The following is a 27,587-nucleotide window of genomic DNA, read 5'->3' as shown; positions in this document are numbered from 1 at the left end:
TGAAACAGCATTTTTTGACAAAATTACAAAATTTTGCCAAAAATGTTCCAACCAGCTCTATTATATACCCTCCAAAGAGCATAGCACCATCAAACATCCAAAACAGGGTGAGGTAAGCACAAGACTAGGGTTTAGTTCTCTTTGCACACCAACTGGTAGTCTTAGGCCAGCGCTACGAGGAGCATGTGCTGCAACTCATAGGAGAAATTACCATCAGGGTCGAGGTGTGGGAAGCCTGGCCTAGCGATTAGTGTCAGGCATGAGTCAAGGGGCCAGGAGCCAATTACCAGGAATCAGGCCAGGCTTGAACACCAGGAGATCAAAAACGAGAGACAAACTGGAATGCAGAGATAAAGAGTCAGTTACCAAGAGGTTAGGATCAGAAGGCGGGAACAGATAAATACCAGACCAGCAGTCCTAGGCCGGGTGAAGCTCAGTTGTACAGACAACTTCCTGTTTCTTCCTCTGGCTTAAATAAAGGCTGCAGCCCAGTCAGGAGCCTTGCACCGCTCCCAATCCGAGTGTAGGTCAGAGCTTATGCCCCACTTGGGCTTCATGGACCCTGGTCTCAGCTGCAGTCTGTGAGCTGTCAAGTAGAGGACTAGAGTGTGATAACTCCAGCCACCTGGGTTTGAGACCCATAGGGCCTGACAATTACAGGCATTGCTCACAGTGCTTGCCCCAGTGAACTGGAGGCATTTATGGCTCCCACACTCAATATGTCACAAGTGATGTCCCTTGCTATCAGGTAGCCCCCTCAACCCTCAAAGGCACACAGTTCTCTATAGACAGAATGTCTTTGGTCACTACTGCTGTGGACCAATACTTTAACAGGACAAGTTACAAAAACCACACTATGGCCCAATGTACTGAATTTCTCGATATTGTCACAGTGGCATATGGGCCTAAGATTGAAATTGTGAAGCTCTGCATTTCACTTCTAGCTAGTAGAGCAGGGGTGGGCAAACATTTTGGCCTGAGGGCCACATCTGGGTTGCGAAATGGTATGGAGCGCCAGGTAGGGAAGGCTGTGCCTCTGCATGGATATGGCCCATGGGCCATAGTTTGCCCACCTCTGGGTTATAGGCTCAGGTGCCAGCTTGCCAGCTCAAGATTCTTTGATCATTCCACAGCTCAGCTGCGTTCAATGGGACCACATACAACTCCGATCTATGGAGTGACCAAAGGATATTTGCCACTTAAGTGTATATGTTGCCTTCTGGAGGTGATGGGGGGGGGGGGGGGTAGCAAGGAGGTATAAAATGTACATATAAAATATATTTAGAGATTAAAAAAGCAAGAAAATGTGTGCATCAAAGATAAAAGAAAAAAGAAAGAGACGGAAAAGAAAAATACAAGAGAGTAGGAAAAGCAGAGAGAAAAAGGAATGAGACACAATGGACTAAAACACAGTGGCAGTACAACTTCTTGGTGCAAGGAAACATGGAGATACTAATCTGTCACTTGTGGAGGTTGTGACAATAAATGTTTGGGAACCACTGAGTTAGACTGAACCAAGCAAAGTCTCCCTGACCTGCCAAGATGACATGATGAGAATATCAGCAGGCAGAGAAGGGCATGTTGGGCAGTGAAATCTGTCTTCTGCAATTTAAATCTACAGTATTTCCCTTTTTCATTTACATATGCTCTTTCCTTAGTTTGAAGACTCTTCTTGGTTTTCTGAAGGCTTCATTATGCTTTAAATGTATGGTAATATTGCATCTTATGGTTTCGTAACTTATCATTTAGACACTTGGAGGAAATCCCTCATTATAACATCATGTTGATCTTCTGGTGATCTACATGGAAGGTTGTCATGTCACAGTGAAAGTAGTGAAGAAGAGTAAGCATTATGTAAGTCAGCCTCCAGAAAATAAGCTACATTAAATGCGGCTGCTTATTACAAACAGAAAAATGAATTGTTTGCAGCCTTAAATTGTATACAGACTGCAGGGAATCAAACTGCGTTAAACTTTTATGGTGACTCTGTGAATTATATTAATGTTACTGTATTTGCAGTGTAGCTTGTATTAAACAACACAGCTGACATTTTCCTGTTCTGAATTTGTCAGAACATACCACCTTGTTTTGAAGAGTTTGACAAGGATTTATTATTTTATTCCTTTAAAAGCTGGAATACATTTAAGCCTGATTTTTAGAGGTACTAAGCACCCACAACTCAAAATGATGTCAAGTAACCTCTAAAAATCAGGCCCTAGATGTCTACTTGGGAACCTAAAAAGGGAGGTATCCAGATTAGTAGACACCTTTGAAAATGATGCTGTTAATGACTGGCCTGTAGATAACAAATACTTAAATCACAATAGAACTTCATTTGTGATCAGCTCACAGAAACCTCCCAACACAAGCAATACGAAGTGTCTCACTGCCCAAATTAGGAAAGCACGTCACAGTATTTAAATGCAATACACTTAAATACAATAAAGTATTATTATAAGCCTAAACGGTCTCTATTTGTCCAAACATATTAGTATTGGTTATGTAATTGCCATAATAGCATTGGTTAAGCAGCTGGTGTGCAGTGACTACTGTTACTTTGTGTTACTGTCTGTTTATTGGAACTACTTGTCACATTTTAAACTTAGATTGTAAGCTCTTTGCGGCCTTCTTTTGTTCTGTGTCTGTACACTGCATTGCACAACGGGGCCCTGACCCATGTTTGAGACCTTATGCATTATGTCAATACAGATCAATAAGAAGACATATCTAAATTATTAGTGCTTCACACATGCACAAATTTTCTCTGAATGTGTTGCAGTTCTCGTGAGCTATAAAGTATTACAGGAGTAAACTCATTGCATTGTGGAAGAAAACAACTTTGTGTGACTGATATAATACTTCTTGCACTGTAGAAAGTGCACTTTTTATTTAAATGTATAATAAAATATATGCTATTATATAACATAGTTGTTGCTGTACATATATCAACAGTCGTACCTATAAGAGCTGTAGAATAACCTTTCTGCTTCAAAAGCTTCACAAAAGTTATTTCTTCAGGGGGTAGTCCACCAGAAGAGGCAGAAAATAAGAAGACACCAATGTTTGACAATGCAGCCATTCCTAAATAAAAAAAAAAAGAGACTTTTTTTAAAAAGTGGTGTCACTAGAATGACATTTTCCGACCAGCAGCTATAGCACCAAATGGCAGGGAATTGTCTGTTTCCGCTGAATCAGGTCATTTTTCCACTTTTATGCAAAGCTGAGAAGTAGAGATGGAGAAAAATCTCAAATTACTGTGGGCCCTGCCAAACAGACAGAAAATTTCTGTGGTCATTACTATGACATATCTGTACTTCTGAGAGCAGAATTTGGGATTGCATGATTTAATATTTCTTCTTTCCTTAAGAGTCAGGGACCACAGGATAGTGGTTAGACCAGGGGACCAATGGTCAACACTCCGAGGTTCTATTTCCAGATCTGATTCTCTGTATGAATTTGGGCAACTCACTCAACATCTCTTTGCCTCATTTTACTCACCTGTAAAACTATTAATACCATCTATTTCACGGTTATGTTGTGAGGCTTGGTTAATTGACATTTCTGAAGTGTATTTTTGAAATCCTCAGAGCAAGGCACTAAGGGTGGGATACACAAAAGTACTAAGTCCCAGTTTTGGCTCCACTGCGATCCGCAAAACTCTTGCCGAACTCTGTAGATGCCCAAACTTGCTCATCACCTATGTTTTGCAGAGTAGAAGTTCCCCAAGCATTTACCTTTCTGCCTCTGGGCATGTACACTGCTGCCTCACTTTAGGTGTCCAGATGACTATCTCCTGCCTAAGCCCCAGAGCGATTCACAGACTGGGGAAAGACAGGCATTCAACTGCATAAATTTTGTGCTTGGCGCAATCCAGTAGGTGTGCTCAGAGTGCATCTACTGAATTGGGTCCCATTCAAAGTCCTTGAGGAAGAGGAGGAGTTGCTGCCCACCTTATAACTTTCAGCCCAGTGGTTAGCACACTCACGTGGGATACAGGAGACCCAGGTTCAATTCCCCCTACATCAGAGTATCCCATAGCTCAGTGCAGTAATTAATTTGTAATTGAAAGAGGTGCCAGGGCTCAAGCAATTTTTTTTACATTCATAACTGATACAGCAAGCCCAGAGGTGCCAGGGCTGAGCCCTGGCAAGCCGTGGGATGAATTAAGCACTGGCTCCGTGGTTAGAGCACTTTTCTGCCACCACTTCCCTGCCTCCATCTCCCCCGCAATCTGTGTTTTTTGTGGGAAAAAAGCAGACACCTAACTCATTCCCTCACTAATGCCTTAGATGTAGGGTGACCAGATGTCCTGTTTTTAAAGAGACAGTCCCATTTTTGTGGACTTTTTCTTATATAGACGCCTATTACTCCCCACCCCCGTCCTGTTTTTTCAAGCTGCTATCTGGTCACCCTACTTAGATGCCTAAACCATCTGACTCCAGGGGGCGGGTTCCCATTTGGGGATTGCTAAGCAGAGCAAGGTGTCTTTCTGCAGCCTGAACCTAGGCACCTATCTCTGGTCAGCATCTCCCATTGGCTAGTTTAGATGGGTCCCCACCTAGTGTGCTGGCTTCTGTGGACCACGTTCTTAGGAGCTCCCCATTCATTATATAGGGATCCTAGGCACCTAGCTCAGCTTGGTGGATCACAGTCTTGTTCCTGTGATATTCTAGGCACCTAAACATGCTCATTGTTGCTTCATGGATCCCACAATACATATGTAATTGTAGCAGCAAGAAATGGAAAAGACCAATTGGACCAAATCTTCAAAGAGATCTCAACCTTACTTCCAACTTAGCCCTCAGTTTCGCACCCACATTCAACATGCTCAAAAGATAGGTAGTTGTGTTCTCTACAAAAATACTTTATTTATTTTATTTGAAGACATATTTAGATATCTCAGGTCAGGTCCTCAGTTAGGGTATAAATCAATGTAGCTCCATTAAGGTTATTGGGGCCACACTATTTTACACCAGCTGGGGATTATTAATTAATTAATTATTAATTATTATTAGTTGTTGTTGTTATTATTATGCCATTACTTTTCTTCAGGTTTCTCCCTCCCATTAAATATCTGGGTTTTGGATTACTGTCCTTCAGATGTTTTAGCCTGAATTATTGCAAGTTGAAACTCACTTTGTTATTTTCTGAACATGCTTCTGATATCTCAGGGTCCTTTGGTATTAGTTCTCTGTCTCCAATAGTATTTGCAATTAGTCCCCATTGAACAGCTTTTATAAATTTGACAGAAAAGAATGTTTACTCTTTCATTGATACATGAAGATATTAAAGATGACTTAGGGCAGGGCAATCAGTGAAACTTTCAGCTAAAAACAATGAATTTTTCAGAAAGTCAGAAATACATGAAAATAAGGGTCACAGTGGAAAGCTGTTTGCCATTTTAAATATAGCAGGTGCTATTGGTAACAAATACATATTAGCTTCCTTTACAAAATAAACTATGAATCAATCCAGCAGGTTACACTGACTGCTGCAGTTGCAGCTTGTTACTTGATTGGAATGAACATACAAGTATTAAGCAGGACCCTGAGACATGCTTTGCTTTCATTCTCAGAAGCAAGAACAGGAAATGTGTTATCACTAATGAACAAGCAATCTGATTAATATAACAGTCCTTGCTAAAAACCACATTCGGGAATGTTAAGGTGTCATGGTGAAGCACCCACAGTCTTAGCCAAGCAAGAACTGCCAAAGTTAAAGTTGTATGCACTTGCATGATTCTTAAAATGAAGGAGGAGAGGAGGACTTGGCATGGATATGCTTGGTGGTGAAGATTCTTCACTCTCTTTTCCCAAGCACACAGCCTGGCTGGGCACTTGACTGAGTATCTGATCCAGTGATTATAAAGACACATCCAGCCAGTACCAGGGCAGAAGAAAAAAAAATGCAAAATAGTTCCTGTCAGAGGCAAAACCATTCCACATAAATGGTAATGAAATATTAATGAATTTTACCTGATCTGACAGGGTATCGGCCTGTCAGAAAAGCTGCTCTGCTTGGGGTACACAGTGGAGATGCTGCTATGTGTTGAGTAAATGTCACTCCTCCTTTAGCTAGCTTGTCAATATTGGGGGTTCTAGGGAAAAAATATAAACATATATAATAATTTCATATTGATTATCTGGAAATGGTCAAATTAAAGCTCATGGGATAAAATTTTCAAAAGTGCCTCAGTGTCTTAGGAATCTGATTTGCACTAACTTTCAAAGAAATTTAGGCTCCAAAGTCACTTAGGCATTTTTGAAAATGATGACCATGGTCAACATATGGGTCTAGTGCAGAGGTGGGCAAAATTTTTGGCCCGAGGGCCACATCAGGGTTGCGAAACGGTATGGAGGGCCGGGTAGGGAAGGCTGTGCCTCCGGAAACAGCCTGCCCCCCACCCCCTATCCGCTCCCTCTCACTTCCCGCCCCCTGACTGCCCCCCTCAGAACTCCTGACCCATCCAAGCCCCCCACTCCTTGTCCCCTGACCGCCCCCTCCCAGGACCCCCACCCCTATCCATTCCCCCCGGGACCCCACCTCCTATCCAACCCCCCCGCTCCCTGTCCCCTGACTGCCCCAACCACACCCCCGCCCCGATAGGCCCCCCGAGCCATCCAACCCCCGCCCACTCCTTGTCCCCTGACCGCCCCCTCCCAGAACCCGCGTCCCTATCTGTCCCCCCAGGACCCCACCCCCTATCCAACCCCCCCGCTCCCTGTCTCCTGTCCGCCTCACCTCCCGAACCTCCACCCTATCCAACCACCCCCTGACTACCTCCCAGGACCTCCTGCCCCTTAGCCAACCCTCCCTCTCCCCGCCCCCTTACCATGCCGCTCAGAGCGGTAAGATAGGCTTATTGGAAAGCCTTTGAGGTGTGCAGGCGCGAGGGAGGAGGGACAGCGGGCGAGGGGCCGGGGGCGAGCCTCCCAGCTGGGAACTCAGCAGCCGGGAGGACGGTCCCACGGGCCAGATGTGGCCCGCGGGCCGTAGTTTGCCCACCTCTGGTCTATTGCCATTTTTACAATACACTAAATGCACAACCAGACATTTGATCTTGGAGTACTGCAGCTCAGAGTAGTATTCTGTTCACGTTTCACAAACCTTATTAAAACATTGATAATATGGTGTACCCAAATTATATATATATGTTACATAGTGTCTTGTATATAAGTAAAAACATATAGCTATAATTATGAGTTGTAGGAATTTAACATATTTCCGTTATTTTTCATATTATTAAAAAGCTCCAATTTTGTAACACCGTATTTCAATATAAATGTTCAGTGTTTACCTATATATAATCACTCATTTAACATGAAAGGGCCTTTAAATTATATTTTACTCTACTCAATCACAGTTTTGATTCGCGCACACGAAAAAACTCATGTAAATGTGGAGGCTTCACCTATTTGCTTTTTGCACCAGTACCGCAACATCTTACCTAACTGGTGACAACAATCATGTTGGGAAAACATTTCTGAATTAGTCAGATATATTAACATTTGCTTTAATGGATTTAATTAGCATGCCATAGTTAAAGATGAATTGCAGTAAATCAAATGCGTAATGACAAGCTCTCCACAAAGTTAAAATTTTGAGACTACTTCAAAATATGTATACTTCTGAAATTATGTTAAAAGAAAATTATCATTAATTTTTCTTGCTTGGACCACAATCTTTTATTGATTTTTTCTGTTTGTGATGCAGCTTTTTGGAGGACTATGTATATTTACCTATATTTCTTCCTATAACAGTAAAGACACAAAGAAAGCCAAATATAAGCAGTCCATACTGTAGAAACAGGATTGATCTTTCTGTACAAAAGAAACCATGCTGAAGCTCTAACTGTATTTAAAAGTTTAAAATCTGTAAACATGCACTATGCTTTATACACAGATATGGTACACTCTCCCCCTCCTCCAACTGTTTTATCAAACCTTAAAGTTTTGTTTCCATAACATCCCAGATCTCCAATGCCAAGGTCATCAACCATGATTAAAATAAAGTTGGGATTTGAAGTTTGGTAACTTTTGGCATTCTTTGTGGCAAAGTGATAAAATAGTAGAAGTATGAGGATCCTCATCTTCCTCCTAGTGATGGTGAACAAGTAAGAAATATTAAGGATAAAGACCAGTGTTTGTCTTCACAATGGTTACTCTAATTCAGCACCATCATATCCCCACTTATTATAGTAAGAACAAAAGGTGAAGAAAGAGCAATTATTATGCCTTTTAAGTTGACTCATACTATCAAGGTAGAAAATTTGACCTTTTTCTTAAGTACATACTTTATTATGTGTGTCAGGTGTTGGCCCCTCCTTCTCTAACACAAATATGGGGGATAGTGTTTTGTTAGGAAGCAGACTGAGACACTGCTTCTAGAAGAAGGTACTGAGACAAAGACCTTGTGTCCACAGCAAAATAAATAAATACATAAATATCGTAACTTGAGTTCATTAATATGAATTACAATCCTGTTGAAGACAAGACAGTTTGAAGTCTTCACATGAGTTAGTCAGTCAAGTTAAAGTCCAACAAGGAATATTCACAACGGAGTCCCAAACCTATCTTTAACTGCTTACAAATCCAGACAAGAAGATAAATATTACCAGGTTTCAGAGTAGCAGCCATGTTAGTCTGTATCCGCAAAAAGAACAGGAGTACTTGTGGCACCTTAGAGACGAACAAATTTATTTGAGCATAAGCTTTCATAGGCTACAGCCCACTTCATCAGCTGCATAGAATGGAACATATAGTAAGAAGATATATATATACATACAGAGAACATGAAAAGGTGGAAGTTGCCACACCAACTCTAAGAGGCTAATTAATTAAGATGAGCTATTATCAGCAGGAGAAAAAAAACTTTTGTAGTGATAATCAAGATGGCCTATTTCAGACAGTTGACAAGAAGGTGTGAGGATACTTAACATGGGGAAATAGATTCAATTTGTGTAATGACCCAACCACTCCCAGTCTCTATTCAAGCCCAAGTTAATGGTATCTAGTTTGCAAATTAATTCCAGTTCAGCAGTTTCTCATTGGAGTCTGTTTCTGAAGCTTTTCTGTTGCAAAATTGCCACCCTTAAATCTTTTACTGAGTGGCCAGAGAGGTTGAAGTGTTCTCCTACTGTTTTTTGAATGTTATGATTCCTGATGTCAGATTTGTGTCCATTTATTCTTTTGCGTAGAAACTGTCTGGTTTGGCCAATGTACATGGCAGAGGGGCATTGCTGGCACATGATGGTATATATCACATTGGTAGATGTGCAGGTGAACGAGCCCCTGATGGCGTGGCTGATGTGATTAGGTCCTATGATGGTGTCCCTTCAATTGATATGTGGACAGAGTTGGCATCGGGCTTTGTTGCAAGGATAGGTTCCTGGGTTAGTGTTTTTGTTGTGTGGTGTGTGGTCGCTGGTGAGTATTTCCTTCAGGTTGGGGAGCTGTCTGTAAGAGAGGACTGGTCTGTCTTCCACCTTTTCATGTTCTCTGTATGTATATATATATCTTCTTACTATATGTTCCATTCTATGCTTCTGATGAAGTGGGCTGTAGCCCACGAAAGCTTACGCTCAAATAAATTTGTTAGTCTCTAAGGTGCCACAAGTCCTTCTATAAATATTATCATGAACTACAATTTCCCATCAACCTCTTCTTCAACCTGCACATCCTCTTCTTCCTGACCAGGTAGGAGGAAGGACGCTGAACCAGGAAGTTACTGGGCAATTTTGGGAGGCAGTGGCATGGCTAGTCAGAAGTTGAAGAGAAGAAACCTGAGTAACTGCATTCCAGATATCACAGGTGGGTGCAGGTCTGTGGGACTCATTGGGGAGCAGTAGCGACTGGGCAGGGAGCCAGGGTAAAGAGGCCCCAATGAGAGATACACCACTAACTGAACCTGGCCTGGAGACCTGAAAGCTCCTATTTACTTCTCCTAGAGCCTTTTAATAGAGAGGCCACCCAAGGCACTAAGTGCCCTACTCTCCAGTGGATTGACCCCAGTGACCCAAACAAAAACCCCCTATTGCTCATTTTGAACTGTAACTGTTTAGGCCTCTCTACGTAGGGCATTTGCAACCTTTCCTTTTCCTGCCAGTCCTAGCAAGATATCATTTTCATTTAGCCATGTGTCTGAGTGATTACTGGGGCAAGCCAGGGCTAGCACCTACAAGCGGGCACACCAGGCCTAGCAGCTGAAACACCATCAGTACTTGCCTCCGAGTTGTGGTATACCTGGCACGCTATAGGTACCTTAAGGGTTTGCGATACTCCAGCACTAAGCAGCTAAAATTACAATCTGTTTTAAGGGAAGCTTATACTCTTTGAGTCAAAAGAGAGAGACCCGTGTAGGACTAGGTAAGGCACGATGGGGGCAAGTTATGTACAGCTCCTATTATATTTCCTTTTTGAAACCTCCATTTAACTCTTTATTGAGGCACAGACCAAAGTTCTATCTTTTCCAGGACCTTTCAGTGAACATTACACAGAATCAAACCCGGGGCTATGATACTCAAAACCCTCACCTTGAGCTTTCAGTCTCATTTAAAGACAAAGTGCCACTCAATTGTTTAGTGTATATATATCTGTACGTATAGTACAAAAAAAGAAACATTTAAATAGTACTTGAAATATTCTTAAATTACTTTTAAACAAGAGCTATTAGGTTGTAAATCTATCACTGTGTTCTTCCTGCACAGACTTTCACAAATGCTTTCTACTGCTATTACAATCATAAAATCACAGAAGTGTAGAACTGGAAGGGACCTCAATAGGTCATCTTGCCCAATCTTCTGCACTCAAAGGAGGATTACATAATAACTAGACCATTCCTGACAGGTGTTTGTCTAACCTGTTCTTAAAAACCTCCAACGACGGAGATTCCACAACCTCCAAAGGCAATTTATTCCAGTGCTTAACCACCTTGAAGTTAGGAAGATTTTCCTATTATCCAGCCTAAATTGCCCTTGCTGCAATTTAAGCCCATTGCTTCTTGTCCTATCCTTAGAGGTTTTCACCCTCCTCTTTGTAACAGCCTTTTATGTACTTGAAGATTGGTGCCATGTTCTCCCCACAGTCTTCTCTTCTCCAAACTAAACAAATCCATTTTTTTTCCCAATCTTTCATCATAGGTCACGTTTTCTAAACCTTTAATAATTTTTGTTGCTCTTCTTTGGACTTTCTCTGAGTTGTCCGCATCTTTCCTGAAACGTGCTGCCCAGAACTGGACACAATACTCTAGTTGAGGCCTTATCAGTATGCAGTAGAGTGGAAGAATTACTTCACATGTCTTGCTTATAACACTCCTGTTAATACATCCCAGAATGATGGTCTTTTTTTTTGCAACAGTGTTAACTCATATTTAGCATGTCTGTTTACAAATAATTTTTTTGAGGAGGGAGAAGACAAGGGGGTCTGTTGAGAATTTCCCCCACACACATACTTTTCAGAAACCAAAAACTGAAAAAATCTCAGACAAAACCTGAATATTTTTTTTTTTCTTGACCATCCCAAGCCCTAACATTTCAGTATTCAGGCCATACTGCGGGTTGGGTTTTCAATGAAAACTTGAAGAAAAACTTTAATGAAAATGAACATTTTGTTGCTTTCATCAACGTTTTTTAGGAGAACAAATACATACCCCAACTACCTCTAATTCATAACTATCCTTTCACCTCTGATGATTTATCAGTCTACAGTGCTTTCTAATCTGTAGCGTGTGTCACTATATGTAGTGTGGATTCTTCAGAGCTGGAATCAAACTATAGCGTGTCTCAATCCTTCTCCAAACATTTCTGTCTTGTTAGCAAACAGAAAGACTGTTGAGGATTCTTCTAGTTAGCAGCACTGACCTTTGTTAATAGTTGACCTGGTTGCCCCAGCTTGTAGTCAGATAAGAAATCTTGCCTGTGGAAAATTTTTTACAGGTTTTTAAGATAATATATAAAATATCCAGTTCCTCTATTTCTACAGGGGCCTCACACAAAAAGGGCACTATCTTTTCCCCATAAGCCCAGCTGAATCAGATAAGTGATTTACATCCTTCATCTCACTGAGCTCTACCTCTGTTGTTTCCTTAACAGAGACACAATCCCAATTTAAAGCACAGAGCTAAGAGTTAAAAGTGATTTTCATGGGCTCTGGATCCTCTGTTGGAAACAAAGATTCTATCCCATCTCTCCCTCTAAGTCCACAAAATACACCACAATGGACCATAGAGTATTATAGGCATAGTTGGTAACAACATCTATTAAGTCACCCATCACTTCTCATTATAAGACCTTGTTCTCAGTTTCTTATATCTTTGCCAAACTCTAACTATTCAGTCTGAAATTTTCCATGCTGCATGTCTGCTTCAGGCTGAATATTTTGGGAAAGCTGCAGCTAAAATGGTTGTGCCATTTCACAGAATGAGGCTAGTGAAAAATATATTGTTTTGGACATGTTAAAAAATTCTGGCAGCCTTTTCTTTGAGAAGTTCTACTGCAGCCATGCTTTGGAACAAGAGGATGATATTTGGCAGGGGGTGACCTTTGTGTGAGGGGAGACACAGGGGCACTGTAACAAGGGGAGCAAGAGGGCCATGGCCACATCACTTTTAAAAGTGGGACGGCTATGCCCTTCCACATTTTTTCTGCCTTAACGGTGAGCGATGGGGCGAGAGGAGGCAGAGAGGAGCGAGCGGTGGACAGAGCCTAGGAGGAAGAGGCAGAGTGGGGATGAGAAGAGATGGAACAAGGGTGGGGCTTTTGGGGAAGAGACAAAGCGGGAGCAGGAAGAGGTGGAAAGAGGGCAGGGCCTCAGTGGGAGAGGCAGAGTGGGGGGAGCCTTGGGGGAAGGGGCAGAATGCAGGCAGGGCCTGGGGGTAGGGGCAGAGTGGGGGCAGGGCCACACCCCAGGCACCGGTGGCCTCCCCACTTCTAGGGAGCTTCAGGCGCTCCTGGGTGTAGCCTCTCCCTCAAAAAATCTCACGCACTACCAATGCACTGAACTTGATCCAGACCAGGGCTAAGCAGGACTTTTCCTGCAGTTGCCACTCTGGGCTGCTGTAGGCCATGCCAGGTGTCATAAATATAAAGGGAAGGGTAAACACCTTTAAATCCCTCCTGGTCAGAGGAAAAACCCTTTCACCTGTAAAGGGTTAAGAAGCTAGGATAACCTCGCTGGCACCTGACCAAAAGGACGAGTGAGGAGACAAGATACTTTCAAAGCTGGAGGTGGGGGGAGAAATAAAGGCTTTCTCTGTCTGTGTGTTGCTTTTGCCAGGACCAGAGCAGCAATGCAGGTCAGAACTCCTGTAAAAGGCTAATAAGCAATCTAGTTAGACATGCGTTAGATTCTGTTTTGTTTAAATGGCTGATAAAATAAGTTGTGCTGAATGGAATGTATATTCCTGTTTTTGTGTCTTTTTGTAACTTAAGGTTTTGCCTAGAGGGATTCTCTATATGTTTTGAATCATAGAATCATAGAATCATAGAATATCAGGGTTGGAAGGGACCCCAGAAGGTCATCTAGTCCAACCCCCTGCTCAAAGCAGGACCAAGTCCCAGTTAAATCATCCCAGCCAGGGCTTTGTCAAGCCTGACCTTAAAAACCTGTAAGGAAGGAGATTCTACCACCTCCCTAGGTAACGCATTCCAGTGTTTCACCACCCTCTTAGTGAAAAAGTTTTTCCTAATATCCAATCTAAACCTCCCCCATTGCAACTTGAGACCATTACTCCTCGTTCTGTCATCTGCTACCATTGAGAACAGTCTAGAGCCATCCTCTTTGGAACCCCCTTTCAGGTAGTTGAAAGCAGCTATCAAATCCCCCCTCATTCTTCTCTTCTGCAGACTAAACAATCCCAGCTCCCTCAGCCTCTCCTCATAAGTCATGTGCTCTAGACCCCTAATCATTTTTGTTGCCCTTCGCTGGACTCTTTCCAATTTATCCACATCCTTCTTGTAGTGTGGGGCCCAAAACTGGACACAGTACTCCAGATGAGGCCTCACCAGTGTCGAATAGAGGGGAACGATCACGTCCCTCGATCTGCTCGCTATGCCCCTACTTATACATCCCAAAATGCCATTGGCCTTCTTGGCAACAAGGGCACACTGCTGACTCATATCCAGCTTCTCGTCCACTGTCACCCCTAGGTCCTTTTCCGCAGAACTGCTGCCTAGCCATTCGGTCCCTAGTCTGTAGCGGTGCATTGGGTTCTTCCGTCCTAAGTGCAGGACCCTGCACTTATCCTTATTGAACCTCATCAGATTTCTTTTGGCCCAATCCTCCAATTTGTCTAGGTCCTTCTGTATCCTATCCCTCCCCTCCAGCGTATCTACCACTCCTCCCAGTTTAGTATCATCCGCAAATTTGCTGAGAGTGCAATCCACACCATCCTCCAGATCATTTATGAAGATATTGAACAAAACCGGCCCCAGGACCGACCCCTGGGGCACTCCACTTGACACCGGCTGCCAACTAGACATGGAGCCATTGATCACTACCCGTTGAGCCCGACAATCTAGCCAGCTTTCTACCCACCTTATAGTGCATTCATCCAGCCCATACTTCCTTAACTTGCTGACAAGAATGCTGTGGGAGACCGTGTCAAAAGCTTTGCTAAAGTCAAGAAACAATACATCCACTGCTTTCCCTCCATCCACAGAACCAGTAATCTCATCATAAAAGGCGATTAGATTAGTCAGGCATGACCTTCCCTTGGTGAATCCATGCTGACTGTTCCTGATCACTTTCCTCTCCTCTAAGTGCTTCAGGATTGATTCTTTGAGGACCTGCTCCATGATTTTTCCAGGGACTGAGGTGAGGCTGACTGGCCTGTAGTTCCCAGGATCCTCCTTCTTCCCTTTTTTACCCTGTAAGGTATTTACCATCCTGATTTTACAGCGGTGATTTTTTTTACTTTTTCTTCAATTAAAATTCTTCTTTTAAGAACCTGATTGCTTTTTAAATTGTTCTTAAGATCCAAGGGTTTGGGTCTGTGTTCACCTATGCAAATTGGTGAGGATTTTTATCAAGCCTTCCCCAGGAAAGTGGGTGTAGGATTTGGGAGGATTTTGGGGGGAAAGATGTTTCCAAGCGGGCTCTTTCCCTGTTATATATTTGTTAGACGCTTGGTGGTGTCAGCAAAAAAGTCCAGGGGCAAAAGTAAAATAGTTTGTACCTTGGGGAAGTTTTAACCTAAGCTGGTAAAAATAAGCTTATGGGGTTTTTCATGCAGGTCCCCACATCTGTACCCTAGAGTTCAGAGTGGGGAAGGAAACTTGACACCAGGTCTGGGCACTGTAACTGAGAACAGGGACCTGTCTTTGCTGTGCTCACAATTGTCACCCTGCTGGGTCCATTCTGCAAAGAGGAGGCACTTGTCATATCTCAAATGAAGGAGGGACAAGGGCTAGACATGGTGGGAGAGGATAGATTGGGACAAGTAACTTGAGGAGGAGGGACAAACTGGAACTAGAGGCTGGCAAGGGGGTTGGTGGACAAGGGACTCTGAGACCAGCTGGTCAAGGAGACTGGGACTGGGAGCCAGGGATGGAAATTGGATGGAAGATGGGGAGTCAGAGGATGATGGAGAGAGAGGTTGAACAAGGAACCATCAGGGGAGATTGTGACTGGCTAGGCAGAGACAGGGACTGGGAATCTGTGTGGCAGGGGGAAAGGAGAACAATCTAATAAGGAACAAGAAAAGAACTAGAACTGGCTGTGCAAACAGACTGGGGAAGAAGTAGTGGATGGGGAACATGTGGGGAAGAGGAGTGGTTACAGAAAGTTGGGGGTGGAACAAGGTTCCAGGAGGAGGTGACTGGGATTGTCTGGGCAAGGAGAATAAGATAAGAATCCTGAGGAGAGGAGACTGGGAATAATTAGGTGAGGAGAATGGGTCTGGGATGAGGAGCCAGGGGGGAGAGACAGGACTGGACCATGGACAGGTTGGAGGGGATGCTGCAGAAAAGTCTGTGCCCACTAGATAGACTTCCCTCTGGAGTTTGGAATGGAACCCAAGATTCCCAAGTCTCACCATTTCTCTGCTGTCAGCAAGTATCTGTGAAACCAACTGACAAGTATATGTCTCATTCCCCTCTAGTGCTTGTCCACATATAGGGTGAAAACCTAATATCTCTATCAATTACTCTATTAACTTGAGTGGCAGAGGTCTGCATAGTGGAACGAAAAGTTCCTCCGGATGGCCCACGTGGGTGTAAATATGATTTTTTTCAGTTTGTTTTTTAAAAAGCATCTCAGAAATTACACACAAAAAAGTATGTTACAAGAACATTATTAAGGTTGCAAAATCAAGCATTCAAAAGTTAGCAGACACCAGAATTAAGCTTTCCTGTGCAACCTTAATTTGCTACTCTTGTTCATATGCATATGATACAGTCTAATCACAAGGTCACATGCTATTCTTCCCCCTAAAAAGCAAACAGTAGGTAAGACCATATTTTTAACCTCCAAAGCATGATAGAATCTTGCTAGAATTGGAACATATGGTTCTAGGGAGTGCAGATATTGCAAAGTTTGAATATTAGCCCACTAAGTCACCCCCTCTGGGAATTACCATAATTTTTCATGCAAGCTGTAAAATTTACTAGGCACTCTCTAACATCACAAGGAACCCTGTTGAAAGACAACTCAGCATCACTTTAACAATTTAGGGGGCACAGTCTAATTCTGGACTGCTCTGTTCGGCTTGACGCTTGAATGTGTTGCTCTGCAGGTGAAACTACTGTGACATCTTCAGAAATATAAGTTGAAGGAACAAAGTAATCATAAAAACTCTGCAAATCATTCAAGCTGTAGCAATCAGCTAAACATTATTTATCCTGTTTGATTTCCCACTCTTGTGTAACCACTCTTATGATATTAAAATCCAGACGTGTACTTGCAGCACTAACAGAAACATCGTTTTATATGAAATCAAGCATATCAGGGTATGTTTTGACAACTTTCACAAACACTAAATTTCAAAGGTTTAAGCTAATTGAAAAAAGACAAGCCTGTATTTTAGTTAGAGTATATGATCCAGAACAAGAAAGTCTTTTTGAACCTCTGGTGAGGCATTTAGCCAACAGTGAACAGGACAAAGGTGTTGTTAATGAAAATCAAAATATCGACAGTATTTTGGTTTCCAGTATCAAAGTAGTACAATAAATGGAGGCCGTAACTTAGAAGCAGGCTGATCACTATCTTTCATATCTTTATTTCAGTAAGATCTTGAGTCTGAATAGAAACATAACCACATAATACAATAAAACAATTTCTAATATTTGAATCTGATAAGATTGTAACTTTCAACACGAAACTCTAACATCTTCTACTAGGAGTATCATGTAGCCTCTTCTTACCCTTATTTTTGAAATATAGTCTATAAGAAAGAGCTGGTGATAGCTGTTCCCTTAGAAATATTTCTAGAGCATCTTCCTTTGTACATTTGCTAGAAGTCCCAATTTGGCTGGTACCAGCCTGTAGATCCCTGGTGAGGACAGCCTCAGCTATTATCTTGGGTCTCTGATTGTTCAGATATCAAACCATCATGGTGCTGCAATGTCTATGTCCCATCACTGCAGGGACAGCTGTCTGAATACACTCCTCAGATACTCTCCTGACCAGGGCTTCCTTTCTGCTCCTGACAATATCTGTGGTCCTTGCAGTGAGAGCAAATGAACATAACACTCATTCAACCAGTCCCAGTAATAGCAGCCTCCACCTCTCTTCAGAAAAGGAGCAGGAAAAAGAGACAGATATGTGCGGAAAAAGGAAGAAATACATTATGATTAAGAAGACGAGGGAGCCACTGGCAGCTGCTGAAGAAAAAAGGGTAAAAAGCCACTGGGGAAGCAATGAGAATAGAAGGGAAGGACTTGGGAGTCGGGGGAGAAAGGGGAGGCTTGAAGGAGAAGGAGGAAGTATGAGATAGCTTTGGTGGGGTAAGAATGCAAATGCAATTTTTCCAAATAAGGCAAGAATTCAAAAGGGGAAACATTGAAAGGTTTTGTTTATATTTTTCCAAGAAAAAATATCTAGGATCTGATCCTGCATTGCCTTGTATATTCATTTACACCTGTGCAAAATGGATGTAACATACTACTATTCTGAGCCAATGGTGTTTTACTTTAAGCCCACTTTTGCACAAGTGTAAGTGGACACACCAGTGGAGAATCAGGCCTCAAAATCCACTAGACTGCATAGACAACAGTCCAGTGGATGCTGCAACTAGTCTCTCACACATTCCTGGTTTATAAGGAGAACTGCCCTTTGTAACCCTTCTCAGATATTGGCAAGTATGCCTGTAATATCTAGACATTCAAATACTACAGCAATACACACCATGGCAATGCCTATAAATGAATTTAAAGCTGATCAATTCTAGTATGGGAAAGGGGTTCTTTGTGTGTTGGAATAAAAGTGGTGCCTGTTAAGTTTGAGACTTCAATAGAAACTCACATAACCAAAAGATCACACCTGCTTCAGCTTAGCAATAAACACTTGGAGTAAAATCCTGGCCCCACTGAAGTCAACGCGATTAGGATTTCACCCATGTTAGTCTCCCTTAGAAAGACAGTCTGGGCTGCTGTAATCCCATATTTTAAAAAGGTAAAATATTAAGGTGGATGGTTCATTTACAGAAGACCACAGAACATTACAGCGTGAGAAAGACATAAAGATAAGACCCAGTAAGAATACAGATAATTTGTAGTATCTGAGAACAGGTAATTTAACTGGATAAATTAAAGGGTGAGGAAGGCTGGCCAGCAAGTAGGATACTGCTCTTGGACTTGAGATTGCCTTGTTTCACGTCCATGCTCTGCCACACAGTTCCTGTGTGACTCTGGGCAAGTCACTTAGCCTCTCTGTGCCTCAGTTCCTCATCTATAAAATGGGGATAATAGGAATTGTCTACCTCATAGGGGTGTTTATCAGCAATGAGAGCCATATAAGAACCTAAGATAGATAGTATCAAACACTGGATTTCTATTTATTTGAAACTGTAATGTTTATATAATCAGATTAAATACCATTAATGGAAATATAAGAATTTCAAATAGTTGAAAAAAAATTCATCCAAATATAATTTTTACATTTTTTTTAAAAACAGTACCCATCTTATGTTACCTTCCTTCATAATTCATGTTACTGCTTTCAGAATGATAGATTTCATTTCACACACAGAAATCCTTTTTTCTAATAAACTCTAATGTATACAAATGCATATGTATAGCTGTTTTTACTTCACATGGATCTACCAAACATTTCTTTTCATTACAAATGTTCTGTCTTCTGCACAATATATTTTGACACCTCATGCAGAAGCTAAAGATTTGTCCTGTTTCTCTTAACAAAATTAGAAATGTGCCCAGTTTTCTCACCAATTAGCTCCTTGTCATCAACTGGATTATTATAGGAACATGCAGCAGCTGTCGCTACAATTGCTACAAAAAACCCTTCACACACACAATCTCCCTACAGTTTTATTCAGTTTAAGTGATTTATCTCTAAACTATTCCTTTCATATAGAAATCTGCAGAATCCTCTGATAAAATGTTTCACATGCTTTCTACTGGGAGGTTTGCTAAAACAAACAACATTTAAAGATACTCACTTCAAAAATATTCTGTGATATACATGAATACTATGCCAAAAGTGATTTTAACTGGTTTAATAGGGTGCTAGTATTTCAATATGAAGTTCTAACAGCCACAAAAAAGATGTCACTGTAAGCAAAACACACTTAATCCAGATGATTCTGCAAAAACAAAATTCCTTACTGTGTATTGGAAAAAAACAAAAATGTAAGCTTTGGAATCATAACAAAACAGAATAGTAGGACCATACTGTATATTATTAATAATAATTTCTGACATTAATTTAAAGTGTATTCATTCTTTACAGATTAGCCATGTCTGCTGCATCTTTTGCTATGTCACATGACAAGTAAAGAACCATAGTCATTATCTTCTGACACTGTACAAAGAACGTTGTTATTCTATTTCTGTTTCACTCTAGAGCCTCTGCTTAGACGCTGTTTCAACTCTCTAATGATAGGCTATCTTCTTTGTATTTAAACAAAAGCAGTCCCCACCTTCCCAATCCTTATTTAATAAGAATTATTATATATTATTAAAGTCCAGTGAATTCATGAGTCAATATATGTATAGTAGGAAAGGCACACACTTTGTAACTTCTGTAAGCAGCGCTTATTGCATACGCTGTATCCGTCTTGAATTTCTCCACTCCACCCCACAAGCTCCCTGGGTACCATCCTCCCATCCCTCTCTATTTCAGAGACTCTCTGAAACTCCCCCAAACAATCTCTCCCCACCCACTAGGGGTTCTGTTGGCCCCCATACTCCCCCACAGCAGCGTCCCCCAATCTCTAGAGCCCTGCAAATCCGTGGGTATCCACTTTATATCTGCGGACCATTTCTGCGGATACCAGCGCGGATGCGGATACAAAGGGCTCTGATGGTAAGAGCAGGCGGGCAGAGGGCCTGGGGCGAAGGGACAGGGGTCTGCTTGGATCCCTTGCCCAGGGCAGGTAAAGGGTCCACCACGGATCCCCACAGCTGCCAGCCTGGCTCTTACCGTGGCTGGGCTGCGGCTTCAAGCTGTCCCCCTACCTGGCTGGAGCCTGGTCAGGGAGAGCTGCACTGGCAGCTGTGGGGAGCCTGGGTCTCTTGCCCTGGGCGAGGGGCTGGGACACTGGGAAGAGGGCTGCTCAGGCCCCCCGCCCAGGGCAGGTGGAGGGTCTGCCATGGCTCCCCACAGCTGCCAGCACATCTCTCCCCGACCAGGCTCCAGGGGTGGGGGGGTGTTCCTTGGAACCTCAGTCAGGCCCCCGGTGTAGAGCCCTGCAAATCTGCGGATATCTGCAGATGCGGATATCCACAGATTATTTTTGCGGATCGAGGATTGGATGTGGATATACACATTTGTGTATCCACACAGGGCTCTACCAATCTCCACTCATGAGGGGTTCTTGTGTTCCTCATGCCCCTTTTCCCCGACACCAGTGTTCCCCAAGTACTCTCCTCGGGGTTCTGTGTATTCCCCACAGCAAGGTCCCCCATTCTCCCTAGCATGCCAGAGGCTCTACTCCTACCCCCTTCTCTCCTTCCCACCATGCCCTGTGTGTTATAAGTCAGCTCTGTGTTCTTGGGAACCAGGGCGCAGTACCCAGCCTCTCTGACTCAAAAAAGAGCTCCCCCCGCCTCTGCTTGAACTAAAGCCAGTCAGAAGAAAGACTTACAAAAAGCAATGAAAAGGCGGTGGGAGACACACCTAAACCCCTGGCATAAGGATGACAGGATTAGGGAAATTCCCCTAGCCTCATTTGCATAGAAGATGGGACAAAGAGGCAACTCCATTAGCATATAGAATGGAGAACAGAGATTCCAAGGCAAGAACCGCATGGAATTCTGGGACCAGAAAAGCAGGGAAGCACTGCATGATGGGGGATCTCTGCTCCAGATGTTAATGAACCCATGCCTGCACACACCCAGCTCAGTAGTTATCAAACCAATTCTAGTAATAAATCCTTTATTGGTATCCAAAATACTGAAGCTCTCTAATTGCGTTGTGAGCTCCCTCCCAAAGAACACCACCCAAAGCCAGGAATGATCAGCTCCCATGGTCTAGCCTGAACAAAACAACTTTGGTATACTCCCTTGTTTACACATAAATAAATCTAGTGTTCTCCCTTGAACCATTGTTGTTTCTCTACAAAAAAACCCTACCTATGCTCAAGTAAGTGTTCTGCTGCCTGGATTCAAACTCTGCGTCAGTTCCACTGGGACTTCATCTTCTCCTGACTGATCATGCTGAGGGCTCTGCCTGTCTCCAGCACTCAGGACCCTGAGCTACCACCATCACCTGGGACCCCTGATCGATTCAAGCTTCATGGAGTGGTGAGAACCCAGCTCTCTCTCTCTCTCTAGGCATAGCCTTCTGACCCTGACTTGTGTGATCAGTTATAGTTTTCTAAACCTGACTTTTATAATCAAATTTAAGTTAGATTTAATATTATAACTGTTTTGTTTGTTTGGCTCCCCTATGGTTATTACCTGGCAATAAATAACTTTAATGATTAAGCTGGTTGCTTCTCTCACTCTCTCCCCCGCCCCCATAGGTGTTTTTTTTGGTTTCCTCATTCACTCTGCAGCAATGTTCCTCGTACCTAAGCTAAAGATCCCTGCAGCACCCAAAAATCCTGTGGGGTTTGCTCATCAAGTGGGTTACTACCAGAATAATTGTAACGTGAAAGTGGGGATAAAAACGTGCTGAACCTGGGACATATGAGGGTGGCAGATTGAAAGTGCTGCTCAACCCAGCGTGCTAAGGTGTACTCTATTGTGGTGCGGTGCCCAAGGCATATGAGGGTGACAGCTTGGAGGTGCTGTTTGATCCAGCCTACTGAGTCCAGGGACATATAAGGGGTCAGCTTAGGAGTGCTGATTGACTCGGTCCTCTCAGATGTGCTCTGTTAGAGTGTGTGTGTGTTCATCTGATTCTGGGGCTGAAGAACTGAGCCCTGGGGAACTTAGGTTCTGCAGGATAGCTTCATTGGGAGGGAACTTGCAGCAGGGAAAAGTAGAGGTTCATATGAGCACACAAGTGACACAAGCAGTACATTGATAGAAGTATAGAACCCCCCCATCCCAGAAAAGTAACCCTAATAAATGAAAAGGAGTACTTGTGGCACCTTAGAGACTAACAAATTTATTTGAGCATAAGCTTTCGTGTAGCTCACGAAAGCTTATGCTCAAATAAATTTGTTAGTCTCTAAGGTGCCACAAGTACTCCTTTTCTTTTTGCGAATACAGACTAATACGGCTGCTACTCTGAAACCTAATAAATGAGCGTACCGCAAAGTAATGGGCAAAGCTGGTAACCTGTGTGTTTCTCCTTTTTCTCCCCTCACCTTCCCCATAGCTTTCTTCCAACTGGTTTGGGAGGGGTGGACAGATGCAGGGTGGTACCCCCTCCTACAACCATAGAGCATACTTGAGGAGGCAGGATGAATAGAAGGAAGGGACATGTCTGAATGAATGAAGCCTCCTTTCCTGTCCCTATTAGCTGAGCATTGCCCCACAGCTATTATGTGGCTCCTAGCAGGGGAATTAATTAGTTCTGTTTAGGGTGGGGTAATTATGTTCTGGGGGCCTCTGTAAAATTAATTTCAATGGTAGTTGGGTGCCTAACCTGAAAATCTCACTGAGCACCTATTTGCATCTGTAGGTGTTCAAATACCTTTGAACATCTGGTCCTAAGTCATTAAGAATTAGAGTCAAGAGGCTTTCTCCCATTGTGACACAGAAGTCTCATGTAACATGATGCAAAAACACGCTGCTTGTTCCACCAGAAGCAGCAAACTGCAATTTAATCAAATATGTTCAAAGAACTGATGCTTCTAGAAGATCCAAATTCTCAAAAAATGATCATGATGTCACTCTAAAATGGCTAGGTCATGTCAATTTCCTCAAAACACATACATTATGACAGAAAAGAAATCTTGAGGGTGTAGATCCACCGTCTTCGGTTGTGCCCATCTCTGTTAAACGCTTTATGGGGGTTCCAAGAAGGTGCATCTCAGCACATTTTTTTGTTTATTAAAATAATAACCCATCCTTAAATGTTGATGGAACAGAACTGAGGGAAAAATGAAGCAGCCTCCATTCCAGCATCCATATCAGCAAAAACGAACATAGCGAGATGTTTAGAAAACCCTTAAGGAAAAATGTCTAATTTTAGATAATAAAGTTTATTGTGTTTCTAAATTCTACCAATTCCATAACAGAACAGCCACTTAGGGCAGAATGGAAGGTAGAGGGCTAAAATACGGAGCTGGCTTTGGTGGTTCGAAGAGCCCATGGCCAATGAGCCCCTCCCTCCCAATGCTAATCCCAACATTCATTTAAAAAAAAGTTTCTAGCCTTTTTCATTGCAGAGAAAGTCTTCAAAATGCAAGTCAATGACAAGGGCTGAAACTCTGTCAAAACAAAGCTCATAGCTTTTCATGATCCTTGGTCACAACAGCTCCTAGGTAGTCTTTGGGGTCTGTGAAGACCACAGTTGTAGGTCTCCTGATATTATATTCTTGTATTTTTTAAAAATAGGTTAGTTCATGCTATTAACATTTAAAGAACTATGGAAACCATCCTGCAAACCATTATGCACACGTGTAAAGTTACTCGTGTTGCATCAGGACTGGGCCCATAAATAACACATAAAACCGTGAAGAATCTTGAAAGTCAGACATGAGTAATGGAAACTATTTTTGGAAACGGATGGTCATGGCCTTACATTATGGAGAACACCCAAACAGGAAGGAAATATAGTTTTTTACATACCTTTAAAAAAAAACCATATGCACACAGAAAAAAAGACTGAAGAACTACACAGTGCTTATATGGAAAAGGTTGCTTGCAAAATGTATCATAGTAAAGGAGAAAAATATCCTGAAGGTGTGCCAGGAGAGGGGCAAAACCATTAAAAAAACAAAAACTGGAATGCTTGGATATTAACTGGGTTTTGTCAACATCTAATAGCATAATCATATTTTAGAGAAAAATAAGTTTCAGTAAATGCACAGTAGGAACCATCAAGTTACTCCCTTTAACGTCAAGGAAAAGAATGAATTATGAATATGTTTAACCAGGCAAAACATTTGAGGACACAACTGAAACATAATAGGATTAGACAACAACCAAGTATTAAAAAGAATGATCTCTGAAATAGTAATGCATTCTGCAAGTTAAAAAAAAAAAAATCTGCTGAAGAGGAGGAGGCCAAGTATGTTCTACAGAACCTGATAGAAATAAGTCTTGAATAAACAATGTAGACACAAGGCTCTTTAGTTAGAACAATACAGAAAAACTGAAATCCAAGCCATGATGTGTCAGGTGTTTTTTGTGGGACTTATAGGTAGAAATCCAGCTGCTTGTGTCTGTCTTTTCTTTTAGGAAGTTAGGTGGAAAATGTAGGAAATCTTTAAATTCCTGAGGAGTGTTAGGAAACTGTGTCCTCCCTTAACATATAAAGGTTAACTTGATACGGTGCCACACAGCACAACGAGCCTCCTTTTTCATTAGATTATCATTATATTTATTTCCCTTCCTTTCCTTCTGAATGTTTCAACACCAAAGCCTAGGCATAGGAAAAAGAAAAAAAAAGCTGACTGTTCTGAAAAGACACCTTTTCCATTGTCTTGCTTTCCCTAAGTATTTTTTTTTTCTGGGAGCTGAGTAGGTTCTCAATAACTGCTCTTGGGGACTCATTATCTGGACTGAAGCACTCTGTGGGTGTGTTTGAATTCAACAAACAGGGACTTTGTATCCTTTTTCAAAATATCCTTAAATGAATTTTGGACAAAGGAAATTATATTTTCACCTTCTTTCTCTGTCCTCAGGGACACCAGCTATGTTCATGAGAATATTCCTATTTTCTAAGTCTTCAGATTTATTAAGGAGAAAGTCCACATCCCTGTACAGGTCCCACTTACAATTTCCAGAACTATTACTCCCATGCTGTTCAGCTTCTGGCATCTTTTTATCTTTTCTAAAACACCTAGCATTAATTGTGGATGGGGCTCTTCTTATGCAGCTGTGTGCACTTTTATGTAACTCCTATTGTATGATGGCCTTTAATCTCCTTAACCAGTACTTCTGTGTCTGCCCTGGTCCCCACTGCTAAAAAAGGTGAGTTTTTTTTAAACCTGGGAGTAACTATCTTGAGGTAAAAATACAGAGAAGACTAGGCACCTAGTTTCACCATGAGGTAAACCATGAGGTAAACTGCCATATAATTAGAACCCTACCGAATTCATGGTCCATTTTGGTCAATTTCACGGTAATAGGATTTAAAAAAATAGTACATTTCATGATTTTAGCTATTTAAATCTGAAATTTCATGGTGTTGTAGTTGTAGGGGTCCTAATCCAAAAAGGAGTTGTGGTGGGGGTCGCAAGGTTATTGTAGTGGAAGTTGCAATACTGCTATAGTTACTTCTGCATTGCTGCTGGTGGCGGCGCTGCCTTCAGAGCCCCTAAAATAATCTTGTGACCCCACTACAACCCCCTTTTGGATCAGGACCCCCAATTTGAGAAACGCTGGTCTCCCCCATGAAATCTTGATATTATAGGGTAAAAGCACACAAAAGACCAGATTTCATGGTCCGTGACGCGTTTTTCATGGCCGTGAATTTGGTAGGGCCCTACCCATAACCCCTCTGGGTTGATGTTGGCAAGTTTACCCGGCAGTAAAACTAAAATACCTAATCTTAACTGTGTTTTCATTTCAGTATAGCTCAGATGTATTAGTTATTCCAGGGTAAAATATAAACCTTTTTTAGCAGTCAAGACAAGTCCTCTGTCTCCATTTGGCTGCTTGCAAGTACAGGGGTGATCACAGAATCATTGAAATGTAGGACTGGAAGGGACCTCAAGAGGTCATCAAGTCCAGCCCTCCAAGCTAAGGTAGGACCAATAAACCTAGATCAGCACAGACAGGTGTTTGTTCAACCTGTTCTTAAAAACCTCCAATGAATGGGATTCCACAATCTCTCTTGTAACTCTATTCCAGACCTTAAATAACCTTATTGTTAGAAAGTTTTTTCCTAATATCTAACATAAATCTCTGTGCTGTAGATTAAGCCTATTCTTCTCCTACCTTCAATGGACATGGAGAAAAAGTGATCCCCTGTTCTCTTTATAGCAGCCGATAACATATTTGAAGACTGTTATCTGATCCCCACTCAGTATTCTTTTCTCAAGATTAAACATCCCCAGTTCTTTAAACCTTTCCTCATAGATCAGGTTTTCAAACCTTTCAGCATTTTGTTGCTTTTCACTTGATTCTTCCAATTTGTCCACATTTTCCCTAAAGTGTGGCTCTCAGAACTGAATACAGACCTCTACCTCAGTGGTTCTCAACCGTTCCAGATTACTGTACCCCTTTCACGAGTCTGGTTTGTCTTGCATACCCCCAAGTTATACCTCACTTAAAAATTACTGAGATACAAAATCAGACATAAAAATACAAAAGTGTCACAGCACACTATTAGTGAAAAATGGCTTATTTTCTCATTTTACCATATAATTACAAATCAATTGGAATATGTATATTGTACTTACATTTCAGTTTATAATATATAGAGCAAAATAAACAAGTCATTGTCTGTATGAAATTTTAGTTTGTACTGACTTTGCTGGTACTTTTTCTGTAGCCTGCTATAAAACTAGGCAAATATCTGGGTGAACTGATGTACCCCTTGGAAGACCTCTGCATACCCCGATAGGTACACGTACCCCTGGTTGAGAACCACTGCTCTAGCTGAGGCCTCTCCTGTGCTGAGTAGAGCAGGGCAATCACGTTCTGTGTCTTACATACAACACTCCTGTTAATACATCCCAGAATGATTAGTCTCTTTCACAACTGTATCAAAGTGTTGACTCATATTCAATTTATGATCCACTATAACCCCCAGATCCTTTTCAATAGTACTACCACCTAACCGTCTATTCCCCATTTGGTAGCTGTGCATTTGATTTTTCTTTCCAAAGTGAAGCACCTTGCACTTGTC

The 27,587-nt window shown here is 42.1% G+C and overlaps 1 protein-coding gene across 7 annotated transcripts in view; it reads right to left on the bottom strand.

Annotated features, from left to right (window-relative positions):
- Positions 1-27,587, bottom strand: part of STS (steroid sulfatase) — a 176,982-nt gene that overhangs the window by 124,111 nt on the left and 25,284 nt on the right. For 6 of the 7 annotated variants that reach the window (XM_037899791.2, XM_043537774.1, XM_043537778.1 and 3 more), the window contains 3 exons: positions 7,944-8,096; positions 5,976-6,097; positions 2,959-3,081 (listed from right to left, as the gene is read on the bottom strand). In XM_037899791.2, coding sequence (XP_037755719.1) covers positions 2,959-3,081; positions 5,976-6,097; positions 7,944-8,096 — 398 coding nt within the window. The remainder of the gene's footprint in view (positions 1-2,958; positions 3,082-5,975; positions 6,098-7,943; positions 8,097-27,587) is intronic. The other variant, XM_043537779.1, reaches the window with a different exon arrangement.

Source organism: Chelonia mydas, chromosome 1, assembly GCF_015237465.2.
Source record: "Chelonia mydas isolate rCheMyd1 chromosome 1, rCheMyd1.pri.v2, whole genome shotgun sequence".
NCBI classification, from domain to species: Eukaryota; Metazoa; Chordata; order Testudines; family Cheloniidae; genus Chelonia; species Chelonia mydas.
This window is presented reverse-complemented; position numbering and strand designations above follow the sequence as displayed.